The sequence below is a fragment of the Chlorella variabilis genome (genome assembly GCF_000147415.1).
Source record: "Chlorella variabilis unplaced genomic scaffold CHLNCscaffold_14, whole genome shotgun sequence".
Lineage (NCBI taxonomy): Eukaryota > Viridiplantae > Chlorophyta > Trebouxiophyceae > Chlorellales > Chlorellaceae > Chlorella > Chlorella variabilis.
The window spans coordinates 772,333-785,238 of record NW_005435074.1 but is presented as its reverse complement, the minus strand read 5'-3'; the positions used below and the strand labels follow the sequence as shown (position 1 = coordinate 785,238).

Here is a 12,906-nt window from a genome sequence, read left to right as displayed (position 1 = left end):
CCCCCCGCGCGCCCGCACGCGCTCACTGTTGCAGAGCTGCGGAGGCTGGCGGAGGAGGCGGTGTCGTTTATTGAGAAGGTGGCGACGCAGCGGGCAGGCGCCCCAGCGCGCGCCCGCACCCTGGCCTTTTGCGGCGGCGGCGCCAAGGTGGCCTACTCCATGATTGGGCCTGGCAGCCACTACTGCGAGAACATTGGGCGGCCTCACACATCCAACCACGTCTTCTTCGTGGCAGACTTCTTGGGCGGCACCTACACACAGAAGTGCCACGACCCTGACTGCGCCCACTTCCGCTCTGCCTGGATGCCGCTGACTGCAGAGCTGTGCCGTCTGGCCACCGGGGCGGCGGCACTGCCGCCCCCCTCCCCATCCGCCTCTGGCCGCTCGGCTGGCACGCGGGGTTGAGGGCGTGCCTTGGACTGTTGTTTCGAGCAGCACACCCTGCCTACATTTCACATGTGTCGAATGAACAGGATGTAATAAGTTGGCTATCCAACGGCGGCGGCGGTGTGCTGAGCAAGGCGTGTTGACCTGCGGCCATTGCAAACTTGCGTCGTATGGACAAAACAAAAAATCCCAACCGTCAGGAGCACTCCATCCTTTGGAGTGCTCCCAGGAGCAGTCCTGACCACATGGCAGACCAGCTTGCAGCCAAGCGGCTCAAAGTGGACAGCGATGGGTCATCACGGCACACCCATGAGCTCGCAGATCTACTGAGCCGCCTGCACTCGCTCCTGACCAGCGCTCCTCAAGGCACCCAAGAGGATGGAGTCGATGGGGTGCTGAACGAACTGGCGCGACTGCAGACCACGCTCAACACCTCCAGCTCAGTCGACGAAGCAACGTTCAAGGCCATCGCCGACACACAAGAGCAGCTGCAGGTGCCGTCAGCTGCCGCCGCCCTTTCGGGGCGACATAACGGTTCTCTCAACTTGGGGCGGCTGCGATCAAGGGAACCACTCCGGACCCTGGCCACCCATCTCACTCCCCCGCAGGTCGCCATCGTGGCCCTGCAGGCGGCCGTCGACCGCTTTACGCCGCCTCCGGGGTACATGCCGCCAGTCCCAGGCGACCAGGCCTTTGTGCGCGGCCTGCTATCCTATGCCCATCGCCTGAGCTACAGCTCTTCTGCGCCGCTGGGCTACCAGACTGGCCAGCCGCTCTATTTCTTCAAGCCGCCGGCGCCACAGGAGGCTGAGATGCGTGCCTCGCAGCTTCATGCCTTCAGCCGTGAGTGGGCTGCTAGCGCATGGGATGGGGCCAGGGGCCACGTCAACGCATGCTCTGCGCTGCCTGCATTGAGGATGCAGCAGGCAGGGCAGTGTCAATAACCAGCCCACTTCAGCCCGCCCCACTCTTTGGCCTTGCCAACCTGCACCTGCATGCAGGCGACTGGGAGGCACGGCAACAGGCAGCTGCGGCACAGCGACAGATAACAGCGACAGCAGTGGCACTGGGGGCAGCACCACCCAGTGCCCAGCCCGAAGCAGCACCAGGGCCAGGTTCAGCAACTGCTGCCCCAGTGCCCGCGCCTGTTGGGGACGTCGCAGCCATGGCAGCGCAGCATGGGCTGGATGTGGCCCAGCTGCTGGCCAGCATTCCACCTGGATGGAAGCCCGGGGACCCTATCCCTCTGGGGTCAGCTGCTGGCGCGGGAGAGGCAGCACCAGCAGCGGGCAAGCCCCAGCCGGCAGCCCAGGCACCTGCAGCGGCGCCGCAGATGCAGCGCGAGCCGAGCCCGGGGGAGGAGGAGCGGGCGCCGGCTGCTGCGCCTCCCGTGCTGACCGGCATCTTCCTGGACGACTTTGGGCAGTACGACTACGATGTGTCATCTGGGGAGGACGCAGGGAACAGTGACGAGGACAGCGACGATGAGCGCGACTAGCAGGGCTGGGGGAAGTCAGGGACAGGCCATGCAGCCGTGGTGCTGTGTTTGTAGCACGCATCCCCACTGCTTTGTTGCTGGGGCGCCTGTTGCCTGTGAAAGAGGCATCAATGCGGTTGGCTCGCTTGGAAGAAGGATGGCCATGGGCCTGGCAGAGATGAATGGCTGACAGGATGGGGCAGTTACAAGAGCCGATTTACGGTGTCATGCGAGGCCAACACGTTGGTCGCATTCGCTCAGCAATACAAGAGTACAAGAGGAAATCTGTCAACAAATCTGTGCTGTCATGAAAGTCGGCAAGACCGTGGATTGAATTATCAGAACGGCGGAACATGCAATCTATCAGAGAAGCATCAATGAAGCTGTCATATCTGCGAAAATGGGAACGACCATTGTTCCATTCTACGGAGTGCGCAGCAGCGCCAGATAGGGCACTGCCTTGAGTATGCGGTTTGCTGCATGGTCTGGCGGCACCGAGATGGTGAGGAGCATGCAGCTGCCAACCAGCGCAGGGTGTCGCAGCCAGCCCGGCATCTGCAGGCCAAAGCCAGTGGCACCATTGCGCGGGCTGCCGCCATCATCAAAGAGGGTGCCGCTGCTCTTGCTGCCGCTGCTGCGCCTCCGTAGCCAGCGCTCAATCTCTTGCAGCCGCCGCTCCACCTCGCTCTGCCGCCGCTGCAGGCTGTCCGTCAGTACGTGCACATACTTCAGAAGCAGCCGCTTCTCCTGGTGCCTAACACTGAAACCGGTTTCTGCCAAATTTGCGGCCCCGTCAGGTGCCAGCAGGGCCGCATTTGGCCCTTGCCGAAAAAGCAGTTGCTCACACAGCCTGCAGAGTGGCGCACGTTGAGGCAGCATTTGGTCCACCTCTCCTCAATCAGTCGATTGGTTGTGCCGTCCTCCTCGCCACCCAATCCAGCAACTCCACAGCATCGCATTCACTAGCTGCCAGTGGCAGCGCCACAAACTGCCCACCGTAACACAAACTGGTCGCCAAGCTGGGCTTGCTCTGCCAGCTCTACCAGCTGATCCCAATTCAGGCTGCGCCCCTCAAACAGCAAAACCAGCTTCTGAAAGATGTAATTGTCGTCGCCGCCCCTCCCCACCCCGCTGGGCTCCTCGGTCCAGCAGCTGCGTCGCGCATGGCCGGGTGGAAAGCAGCGGCTGCGTTGACCAAGAAGGGCGTAGGCAGGCACACTGGCTGATCCGCAGCTCTTGCCATGGCCCATGCCCCACCTTAGGCAGCGCCTGAGCAGCTCCGCCTGCTGCCCGCGGTCCGCATCCTCCAGCAGCAGCGAGCTCCAGATGGTGGCCGCGCGGTCACGATACCCCGCTTGGAAAAGGCCCTGTGCAAAGAGCTGCAGTGCGATTCTGCAGGTGAGGTAGACAAGCCTATCGTTTAGATGATGCATTGTCCTAATCGTTTAGATGATGCATTGTCTCACCTATCGAATGCATTGCTTGGGTGACCAAGCACATACTCGACAGTCTCTTTCGAGAGACCCTTCAGGCATGGGAGGTGGGGGGTAGGGGGCAGGGAGCAGGGAGGGCAGGCAGGCGTGTGGGCAGGCAGACTGGCAAGCAGCATTTCAGCAGCATAGGAGCTGATTCCCCAGATACAGCACCGACCTGCACGTGGCTGCCGGTGTCTGCAATCAGCTCCACCGCGCGGCGCAGGTAGCGCATGGGCTCGGAGGCCCCACTGCAAACGCGAGAAATGCAATCGCGTGCCACCGACTCGCGATACTCAAGTGCCCTCGACCGCAGCACGAACACCGGTGTTAACGACCTGCTCCGCAGGGGGCGGCACAGCAGGCGCTTGGTAAAAAAGCAGGCGGCTGCCCTGCAGGCAGCAAGGGTGGGCCACCACACCCCGGCGCACTTGTTCAGCAGCACTGCCCGAGTGAGGGGGTCGGTGGAGCTGCGCTCCAGGTGCGCCTGGATAGCGGCGCGCTCGTACACCTGGGTGCATGCAGGCAACAAAGGCAAAATCAGTTGCAAGCGGGGGAATAAGCAAGCTGGTAGCTGGTGGGCAGGTTATCCAACCGCGCATTAGCGCACATGGCCAGCTGTGGTGAGCACGGGGTCGATGAACGGGCTGAGGGTAAGAGGGCACACCTGCATGAAAGGTGTGGGCTCCATCAAGGGGTTGCACCCACAGGCGTGGCAGTTGGCAACAGCAGCGCCGGGCACCGGCCGTCGCCCCAGCCACTCACCAGCTCCGCCGGGCAGGTAAACAGGCCTTCATCGCCATGAGCATCCGCCCCCGACTTGCCCGCCCCACTCTGGCGGGGATCCAACGGCGGGGAGGGCAGCCCCACAACGCGGGGAGAGTGCATAAGCGCCATCCCTAAGGTCAGGCCATACCTGCGCTTGGAATCGTGCGACTGATGCTGGAGTTGGGTTTGGAACCTGCTACGCTGACAGGATGGCCTTGTTGGGGAGCGCCCACGCCCATGTGGCAGTCCATGTGGCGGCCGCTCATGTGGCGGGAAAACAGTGGCATGCAGTGTCGGCAGTTCAACCTGACACAATCACTGCCGGGAAGTCTTGGCCGCGACTTAGCTACCACCTATACTGGCCAACACAGTATACTGAAACCCTGCTGCCGTGCGGCGCCTGCCCCGATTTACGGCACACAGGTCTGACAACAGTTTTCACCGTGCGACAACATGAAAGGAATTGACTGTGTATAAAAAAACAGTATCATGAGTTATGGAAGAGAGGAAGGTGAGTCTACCCAGGGTTAATACTGCACGGGTGCTGCAGCCATTCCTCCGTGCTGTTGCTGCGGGCCTCCAGCCTTCTTCCCCCCAAAATCGGTGCGCACCGGCCGCCCAAATAGGGTCAGTCCTCGGAAGAGGCGGACAGCAAAAGCTGCGCTCTCTACGCTCTCAAACTCGACAAAGCCGTATCCACGGTTGCTGCCGTCAACTGCCACAGGAAGGCTAATAGAGATCACTGGCCCTGCCTGCTGGGGTGGGGCAATGAGCGGCTTGCAGGCGGTCTGGCGAGGCGGTGCTCTGTGCAAGGCCTGAGCGGCTTGCAGGCGGTCTGGCAAGAAGGTGCTCTGCGCAAGGCCTGATGCGCGAGATGCGTGTGCGGCCACCTGGGCAGGACGGCAGTGCGTGCGGCGGCCGGGCGGGCGCGGCTGTGTGTGGGCGGTGGGCGGTGCCGAGTGCAAGGCTCCTCTCACCTGAATGCCGAGTTCATACAGGAGGCGCCGAGTGACGCGGGGGTCCAGGTTGCCCAGCCAGAGTGTGGTGGTCGGCTCCTCTGCCATCCCCTTTGGCACTCTATGCAGGAGTTCCCCCGAGGGGAACCATGTACTGCATGCGTATGTCTCGCCCAGGTGGTGAAACTGCCCTTGTCGGGAGTCCCCGCCTCGCATGCAGTACAGCCGAAGTGTACACAATCCCGCAACGCGCGATGCTCTTCAATGACTATAACCACTTCACCATCTAATCCCCACTCGTCGGTGTGCTCCCCCACCAGGTCGGTCCCCTCCGAGACCACACTTGTGGTTCCCTCCCTGGACGGGTCCGCGCACCAGAACCTGACACCAGCTGACACCGCAGAGCAGCAGGGAGCGTGCAGGGGCGCCGGGCGCTCAGGCCACCTGCCGCCCGCACCAGGCGCCCCCGCCGGCGTCGGCGCGCAACACGCCGCCTCTTCAACATGGCTTTCACCGAGCAGGCCGCTCTGTTAGTCTGCGTGGACGTCGCCTGCAGCATCTGGGTGGCCGCTGGGCTGTGGCAGTCACACAAGCGGCAGCAGCGAGGGGCGAGCGGCGCGCTTGACACCCATCCGGGGCAACAATGGCGCATCGCCTCTGCCGCCTGGGTTGCTGTCGCGCTCTTGGGCCATGCCGTTCGCCTGGCACTGCGAGCACAGCTGCACGATGTGGAACGGGGTGGCGATGGCCTGACAGATGCGCTCAGCTGCGCTCTCTGTCTGCTGCTGCTGGTGAGTTGAGCGGGCAAACAGCAACGGACATGCACAGCATTCAGCTCAATGCCCTGAACGTGCCCTTGTCTGCAGGCGCTGCACTGGACGTGGCTCGACAACCGGCGGCTCTGGCTGCTGGCCACACCCACCTCGTCTGGGGCTGCTCTCGACGTCGGGGCGCTTGTAGAGGCGGTGCATGCCTTCCACCACGCCGCGCACCAAGAGGGCGGCAGCGACGGCGGCTGGGCAACACGGCATTACGAGGTGGCGGTGCTGGTCCTGGCGGCGCTCAGCGCTGCAGCCCTGCTCGCCTCCACCTTTTTCCTGCTGGCAGCTGCGGCTGCGCCCGCCTGGGGGGCAGCGAGCTGCATGCACGAGCACGAGCCGCTGCTGGGCGAAGTGGGGGAACGCAAGCGACGGACGAAGAAGGCCGGCAGCAGCAAGCGCATGGTCCTGATCAACGGCACCCTGAGTTACCTGGTTCCGGACCAGCTTGGTCTGAAGATAAGGTGCAGTGAGGGAGGGCCACCAGATTGTGTTGTTTGCCTGTTGATGCTGGCATGTAGAGCCATCTGGCTGGAGGCGGGCCGTGTCACCTGTGACGCACTCTCTCGCTCGCTCTCGACACATAGCCTCGCCTGCGACTTGCGCCACGCCCGCCGCCTGCCACCATGCAGGCTGCTGGCATGCTTCGTGCTGCTGCTGGTTGGAAGGGTTGTGAACATTGGGCTGCCCTTGGCGTACAAGAAAGTGGTGGACCGGTTGGCAGAGACCGGGGTCGCTGCTGCAGCGGCAGCCAGCGAGAACAGTGCCAGCGGCGGGATGCCCAGCCTGCGAGTGCTATGTGCGGCGCTGGGCGCGGCGGCGGTGCCGACCTTCAAGGCCGTGTTCTTCCCCTGGGTGGCCATCTACCTTGCCCTCACGTTCCTGCAAGTAGGTTGGGCCAGCAGATCAGTGCATGTGCCGCATTAACCACTCGGCAGGAAGGTGGCTCGCGTGCTGGCTGTTTGCTGCAGTGCTGGCTGCCGCTACTTGGCTGCAGGGCAGCAGCGGGAAGGGCGGCATTCTGGCCAATGTGCGTGACCTGCTGTGGATTCCGCTGCAGCAGGCAAGCCAGCAAGCGAAGCAGGCACCATGTCTTGCAACCTTTTGGCGTTGCTTCAGCGCTTTGCAGCCACATTGGTCAGAGCAACATGATATCTTGCTTAACTTTTGCCCCTCCATTCCTCGCCTGTCGTCCCCCTTGCAGCGCGCCTGCCGCCGCGTCAGCCTGGACGTGTTTGCCCATTTGCTCAACCTTGACCATTCTTTTCACCTAGGCAGGAATACAGGTGGGCATGCGAGCAGGCGACCACTGTGCCTGTTGCCGCTAGCCTGCGTTGGGGTCAGGCCATGGATGCCTCAGTCGGGATCTTTGAACCTTGTTTCATCCGTCAAACCAACCCTGCAGGAAAGGTGATGCGCGTTTTGGACCGAGGGACCTCGTCCATCCAGGATGTGATGCAGGCAGGTTGATGTGTCTCCCATCGCCGATGCCTTGACGGCTTGCCCCACCACCCTTCCAGCGGTCTCTGATGCCGCATGCTTACCCGTGCGTGGAGCAGGTAGTCCTGTTCAATATTGGGCCTCAAATTCTGGACATGATAGCTGCGTGCATGTTCATGGCAATCAAGCTGCAGCCCTGGACAGCCATCATCGTGACGGTCACAGGTGGGCCGCAACCTCCCACCTGACGGTCACAGGTGGGCCAGGGGCGCGTGCCGTTTTCATTGGGCGCCCCGTCCAGGCACCCATCCTTCCTCCTGCCCTTCAGTCGTCACATACATACCCATCACGTTCATCATTACCGAGTACTGCGGGAAGGTCAGAAAGCAGATGAACAAGCTGGTGAGGCAGTTGTAGCCTGCTGGCAGTTGGTGCCCCTCACCAGCCGTCGCCTCCTTTCTCCCCTTCTCCTGTACACGTGCATGGCCCCACCTGCCTCCCTCTTGCCCAACCTGGCCCTCTGCTGTTCCAACAGGACAACGAGAAGGAGGGCAAGGCCACAGACATGTTGCTCAATTACGAGACTGTTAAGCTCTTCACGTCTGAGCGGTTCGAGCTGGGATCATATGGCCGCGCCATCGACGCCTACCAGACCCAGGAGTACCTGCAGTTGGCGTGCATCTCGCTGCTCAATATTGCGCAGTCGGTGCTGGTGTTTGTGGGCCTGGCGCTGGGTGAGTGGTTTGTGAGTGGTGCCTGTGACCGGGTGGCGGCGGCTGGGCGGCAATAAATAAAAGTTTTGTTCCTGGGAGGACTGTTGAGGCTGTTCTGCCCTGCATGGCATTGCAGGTTTGACTGTGTGCGTCCGCGGTATTTTGGCGGGCAAACTCAGTGTAGGGGACGCGGTGCTCTTCCTATCCCTCATGAACTCGTTGATGGCACCACTGAGCTTTTTCGGTAGCTATTATCGGCAGGTAAGACAGAACGGGCAAAACAGGGAGAAGGGCCAAAAACAATGCATTTGATTTGCGTTTGCTTGGACTCACCAACTGAAGGTCCAGAAGGGGCTGATAGACATGGAGAACATGTTTGACCTGCTAGCGAGAAAACCAGAGGTGGACGATGCGCCCGACGCGTGCCAGCTGGAGGTGACCAACGGCCAAGTGGAGTTTGCCAACGTCTCGTTCAGGTACCACTTTCTTGCATGATGCCGCCCTTTCTGCCCGCTCCAACTGTTGCTGCTTCCAACCCTGGCTGTCGTGCAGCTACGGCAGGGGCCCGCCAGTGCTGCGAAACATCAGCTTCGAAGTTCAGGGTGGGCGCACGCTGGCGCTTGTCGGCGCCACGGGCAGCGGCAAGAGCACCGTGCTGCGACTTTTGCTGAGGTTTTACGACCCCACCGCCGGCCGCGTGCTGGTGGAGGGCACCGACATCTCTCGCTGCACTCAAAGTTCACTGCGCCGCCACATAGCGGTAGTGCCACAGGACACGGTGAGTGGGGTGGCGGGTGCTGGGCAGGCTGGATGCGTGGCTGTTCGATGGGGGTTGGGGCAGGGGCGGGGGCTGTCGTGGGAGCTGGCACAAGGTGGCCATGTTCTGTTCCTGCAGGTCCTCTTCAACGACACAATACGATACAATGTCAGGTAGGGTTCCCAGCTGCAGAGGCAGGGAAGCACTTGTGTGTGCCGATGTACTAGCACCTGTTTGCACGTGCTGCAGGTACGGCCGCACCAGTGCCAGCGACGAGGAGGTGGAGGAGGCGGCCCGGGTGGCGCACATCCACGCGGCCGTCGTCAGGCGCTTCCCAGGTAGCCCCGCCACGCAGCATCCCAAGTAGCACAGCGCCCCGCCACTCAGCTTTTCGTTGGCACAACCCGAAACAACCGCTGCGCATTGTCAACACATAATCACAGCGCAGGGCAGCCCGCACAAGGCCTTTGCGCCCCTCCACCCCGATCCCTCGTACCCTGTAGATGGGTATGACACGCTGGTGGGCGAGCGCGGACTCAGGTTGAGCGGTGGCGAGAAGCAGCGCGTGGCGTTTGCGCGCGCGGTCTTGCGCAACCCTGCGATTCTGGTACTGGATGAAGCCACGTCGGCGTTGGACAGCATGACAGAACGCATGATCCAGGTTTGTGGGGCGCTGGAAGGGGGCTGGTGGTCGGCTTGCTGGAGCAGATCGTGTCCTACACAGGGTTTGTGGCAGGCCGTGCGCCGTCTCATCCCGCCTCATCATCATCCGCCTGGCCTCTACCTGATTCTGCTGTTGCCGCTGTGCCTGCTGACTCTGTGCCAGGAGTCGCTGGCAGGAATGCGGCAGCAGAACACCACCACCATCATTGTGGCGCACCGCCTGTCCACCATTGCCGATGCCGACGTTATCGTGGTGCTGGAGGGCGGCTCTGTGGCGGAGGCTGGGTCGCACCTGGAGCTGCTGCAGCGGGGCGGCCTGTACGCAGCCATGTGGCAGCGCCAGCAGGAGGCCGGAAGCTTCAGCCAGCACGGAGAGGCAGTGCAGCTGGCAGCAGCAGCGGCTGTTGCTGCCGCGGATGGGCGGCAAGCAGAGGCGGGGCACATGCCGTCCCGGGCCCAGTCGCCACTGGAGCCGGAGCTCAGCCGAGCCACATCAGACGGCACTTTTGCGGAGGATGGGGATATTACCCCTCCCTCCCTCCTACACTTGTAAGAAGATGCCTGTTACAAGGTGGTGTGCACAGCATAGGCCGAGAAACAAACAGGGGCGCTTGACAGAGGCTGGCACCATCAGCAAAAGACAACGTGGCGCAAACAGCAAAACAAACCGCAAGACAAGGCAGCGGAAAGCGGGCAGAGAAGTTGTGAATGAAATGGGAGAGCGTTGTTGAAGAGAGAGGCTGATTGGCATGGGCCAGGGGATGCATCTTGAGGTATGGAAGAGATGCGACAGCGCCAGGGCAAGCAACAGGCAAACAAACAGCGAGGAGAGCTGCATGGCAAACCAGCACTGTCGTGGTCGGCATGAAAAAGGTGCGGCCCGCTGGGGGCGGGCGGCAGAGGCCATAAAATCGGGTGGGGCTGAGAGGATATACATGCAAAGTGCGCGCGTGCAGCAGTGCTGCGGTCAGGCGGTGGCAAGGCGCGCCGTCCGGCGCTTGGCACCACCGCCGCCGCTGCTCTTCTTCTTACGCGGCTTCCTGCGTGCTGCCTCGTCCTCCGAATCATAGTCCAGCTCGCGCATCCTGAGCTGCGGCTCCCCAGGGTTGCCCAGGTTGTTGTTATGGTAGCCGTCGCCCCCACCCCCGCCACCCCCGCCGCCTGCATACACAACAAAATGCATGGTATCAGGTGAGGCGGGGTGCGCGGCAGCTAGCTGTGCTTGCCAAGCCATCACCAGCTCGGCTGCCTCGGCGGGGCAGCCCACTTACCGCCGCCGCCGCCGCCGCCGCCAAAGATGCCGCCGGGGCCGCCGCTGTCCAGCAGGCAGTAGATGCCAAAGAGGGCGGCGTTGATGGCCACGTTGCGCGCAATCCTATGTCCGTCCCAGCCGCCGCCGCCACCGCCGCCGTCGTTGGCGTTGATGGGCGGCAGGCCGGGCGGCCCAGAGGTGCGCTTCTTGGTGGTAGAGTTGCTGCGCTGCGTGTTGGCCCACACCTGCAGCGGCTGCCGCTGCCGCGAGGGAGCCGCCGCGGCCGGTGTGACAGCCGCGCTCCTGCCTTTGGCAAAGGAGGACAGCGAGGCCGGGGCCTGCACGTGGGGCACAGGAAGGATAGCGGTGAGGAAGGATAGCGGCATGGGCGGCGGCGCTGGCGGCAGCAAGGCTGCCGGCAGCAAGTTGCAGCCAGGTGCGGTGCCCACCAGGCCCTTCTGACGGTGCTGCCCTGCACATTCTCACCATGCTGCTGCTGCCTAAAACACCGGCGACGTGCCGCTGCCGCTGCGAGGAGGGGGTGAGGCAGCCGCTACTCTTGCTGTGCACTGCCGCCCGCATTCTGGCGCTGTGAAGTTGTTCCCCAGAGCCCTGCCAAAAGGGCTTGCGGGGCCGGAGTGGCGGAAAGCCGGCCGGGTCTGGAAGGAGCTCAAACGAAAATTGCAGGCTGCAGCGCCAGTTTTGCTTCACCTGGGTGCCTGTTGTCCAAAAGGACCATTCAATTCGTGGAAACAACGCCTGACCAGGGTGGCCCGCAGCACTCTCACCACGCACAGGCAAATGCGGGCCAGCAAGAGCCCATCCTGTTGTTCGTCCGATACTGTTCTCTCGGCTCGGGCCCGCCTGCGCGTCCTCGAGACCTTCCACAGCCATGGAGGGTGGCCCCAGGAGCCCCAGCTCCTCCGCCCACGACTCAGCGCCGTTGGGCGGCACAGTGACGCTGTATGAGCTCCTCGACTGCACCCTGGCGGTGAGCAGCCACCGGCTGTGGGTCTAGACTGGGCGGGGGAGCCTCGCCACCCGCGCAGCCTCGCCTTGCCGATAACCCAGGCAGCAAGGGGCGATGGACCACTTGGGGCAACCGTCCCGCGTGGTGGCGCGTGGGAGGTGGCCCCTGGCCGGGCTACCAACGTGGGGCGCCCTCCCCGTCCCGCCCCGCCTTCACTTGCAAGCTGCTCAACCTTCATTCACAGGCTGTCAACACACTCCACATTGCACGCCCCTGTACCTCTGCCGCAGGCCTCACCCGACCAGTTGAAGCGCCAGTTCCGGCGGCTGGCGCTGCTCTACCACCCCGACAAGGCGGGGTGCAGCGAGCGCTTCCTGGCCATCCGGTCGGCCTTCGAGGTGCTGAAGGACCCGGCGAAGCGATTCAAATACGACACGACTCTGCTTCACATGCTGGACATGCAGGTGCAGGTTGGAGCGGAGCAGCTGCTGCTGGCCTCCGTGAATGGGTGCCGTGACTTCACTGATGTGTTGGTGTGCCGGGCGCGCCCCTCAGCTTTGCACGCCTGCCACCATGCCTGCAGGAGTACCTGAGTCGCTTCTCGGAGCTGGTGCTCACTGTGCAGGGCCTCAGCCTTCCACCACACCTTGCGCACCTGCACAGCACCTCTGCCACAGTGCAGCAGCAGCAACAACAACAACAACGGCAGCCGTATCGGTGCAGCCACCCCCCCCGGCAACATGCGCGGACGCCGTCACGGCCAGCGCTGCTGACACGCTGTTGACTTGTGTGCTGTTGCCACCACAGCACTGCGCTGCGCTGTGCGCGCATCGCTGCTTGCCCTTGAGCGACCCCTGCTATTTCCTTTTTCTTCCATTTCCACTCCCTGTGTAGTTTTCTTTGCACCCGCGTGCGCAGAAAACCCCGTCAATTTGGTTCAAACTTGCCCCGCGTCGTCTGTATTCTCTTCATGTTCCCAACTGGCATTGTTTTGCAGGCCGGCCATTTTCATCTGTCCACTAGGCCGTGTTCTTTTTCTCGCACCCCTGCTGCCAGCCTTCTCTCGCACAAGTGCATACGTGACTTTCGTGGCGGGAACCCCGCCTCCCTCCTTGGTACTTCCCTCTATATACACTGACACAGCTGCTGGCAATTAGATCGTCACCTTATGCTGCACTACATCGTGCGGCGCTCAGCCAATTACTTTTTGCATGTGTGACATTGCATGCGTTT

The 12,906-nt window shown here is 62.6% G+C and overlaps 7 protein-coding genes across 7 annotated transcripts in view; 4 read left to right on the top strand and 3 right to left on the bottom strand.

Annotated features, from left to right (window-relative positions):
* The window catches only part of CHLNCDRAFT_135708 (hypothetical protein), a gene marked incomplete at both ends in the record, with an annotated part of 2,355 nt that extends 1,950 nt beyond the window's left edge, over positions 1 to 405 (top strand). Inside the window, one exon of the mRNA XM_005846434.1 lies at positions 35 to 405. Coding sequence (XP_005846496.1) covers positions 35 to 405 — 371 coding nt within the window. The remainder of the gene's footprint in view (positions 1 to 34) is intronic.
* A 227-nt stretch (positions 406 to 632) lies between these two features.
* On the top strand, positions 633 to 1,885 carry CHLNCDRAFT_53218 (hypothetical protein; the record flags this gene model as incomplete). The annotated part of the gene is made up of 3 exons (XM_005846433.1): positions 633 to 881; positions 996 to 1,230; positions 1,389 to 1,885. The coding sequence occupies 3 exons, from the start codon at positions 633 to 635 to the stop codon at positions 1,883 to 1,885; spliced, it is 981 nt and encodes a 326-aa protein (XP_005846495.1).
* Positions 1,886 to 2,287: 402 nt separating this feature from the next.
* Positions 2,288 to 4,233, bottom strand: CHLNCDRAFT_53217 (hypothetical protein; the record flags this gene model as incomplete). The annotated part of the gene is made up of 8 exons (XM_005846258.1): positions 2,288 to 2,714; positions 2,861 to 3,016; positions 3,122 to 3,256; positions 3,331 to 3,389; positions 3,515 to 3,674; positions 3,768 to 3,847; positions 3,947 to 4,003; positions 4,102 to 4,233. The coding sequence occupies 8 exons, from the start codon at positions 4,231 to 4,233 to the stop codon at positions 2,288 to 2,290; spliced, it is 1,206 nt and encodes a 401-aa protein (XP_005846320.1).
* Positions 4,234 to 4,631: 398 nt separating this feature from the next.
* Positions 4,632 to 5,168, bottom strand: CHLNCDRAFT_24873 (hypothetical protein; the record flags this gene model as incomplete). Its single annotated transcript, XM_005846257.1, has 2 exons — positions 4,632 to 4,859; positions 5,082 to 5,168. 2 exons carry the CDS (start codon positions 5,166 to 5,168, stop codon positions 4,632 to 4,634), a joined length of 315 nt encoding a protein of 104 aa, XP_005846319.1.
* Positions 5,169 to 6,385: 1,217 nt separating this feature from the next.
* CHLNCDRAFT_25066 (hypothetical protein) lies at positions 6,386 to 10,004 on the top strand (the record flags this gene model as incomplete). Its single annotated transcript, XM_005846432.1, has 13 exons — positions 6,386 to 6,641; positions 6,850 to 6,969; positions 7,239 to 7,343; positions 7,442 to 7,543; positions 7,647 to 7,720; positions 7,854 to 8,067; positions 8,168 to 8,292; positions 8,374 to 8,507; positions 8,584 to 8,809; positions 8,927 to 8,961; positions 9,038 to 9,126; positions 9,292 to 9,449; positions 9,618 to 10,004. 13 exons carry the CDS (start codon positions 6,386 to 6,388, stop codon positions 10,002 to 10,004), a joined length of 2,025 nt encoding a protein of 674 aa, XP_005846494.1.
* Positions 10,005 to 10,418: 414 nt separating this feature from the next.
* On the bottom strand, positions 10,419 to 11,285 carry CHLNCDRAFT_135703 (hypothetical protein; the record flags this gene model as incomplete). Its single annotated transcript, XM_005846256.1, has 3 exons — positions 10,419 to 10,612; positions 10,723 to 11,041; positions 11,190 to 11,285. The coding sequence occupies 3 exons, from the start codon at positions 11,283 to 11,285 to the stop codon at positions 10,419 to 10,421; spliced, it is 609 nt and encodes a 202-aa protein (XP_005846318.1).
* A 310-nt stretch (positions 11,286 to 11,595) lies between these two features.
* Positions 11,596 to 12,520, top strand: CHLNCDRAFT_53215 (hypothetical protein; the record flags this gene model as incomplete). The annotated part of the gene is made up of 4 exons (XM_005846431.1): positions 11,596 to 11,694; positions 11,964 to 12,137; positions 12,257 to 12,390; positions 12,481 to 12,520. The coding sequence occupies 4 exons, from the start codon at positions 11,596 to 11,598 to the stop codon at positions 12,518 to 12,520; spliced, it is 447 nt and encodes a 148-aa protein (XP_005846493.1).
* Between the last annotated feature and the right edge of the window lie 386 nt (positions 12,521 to 12,906).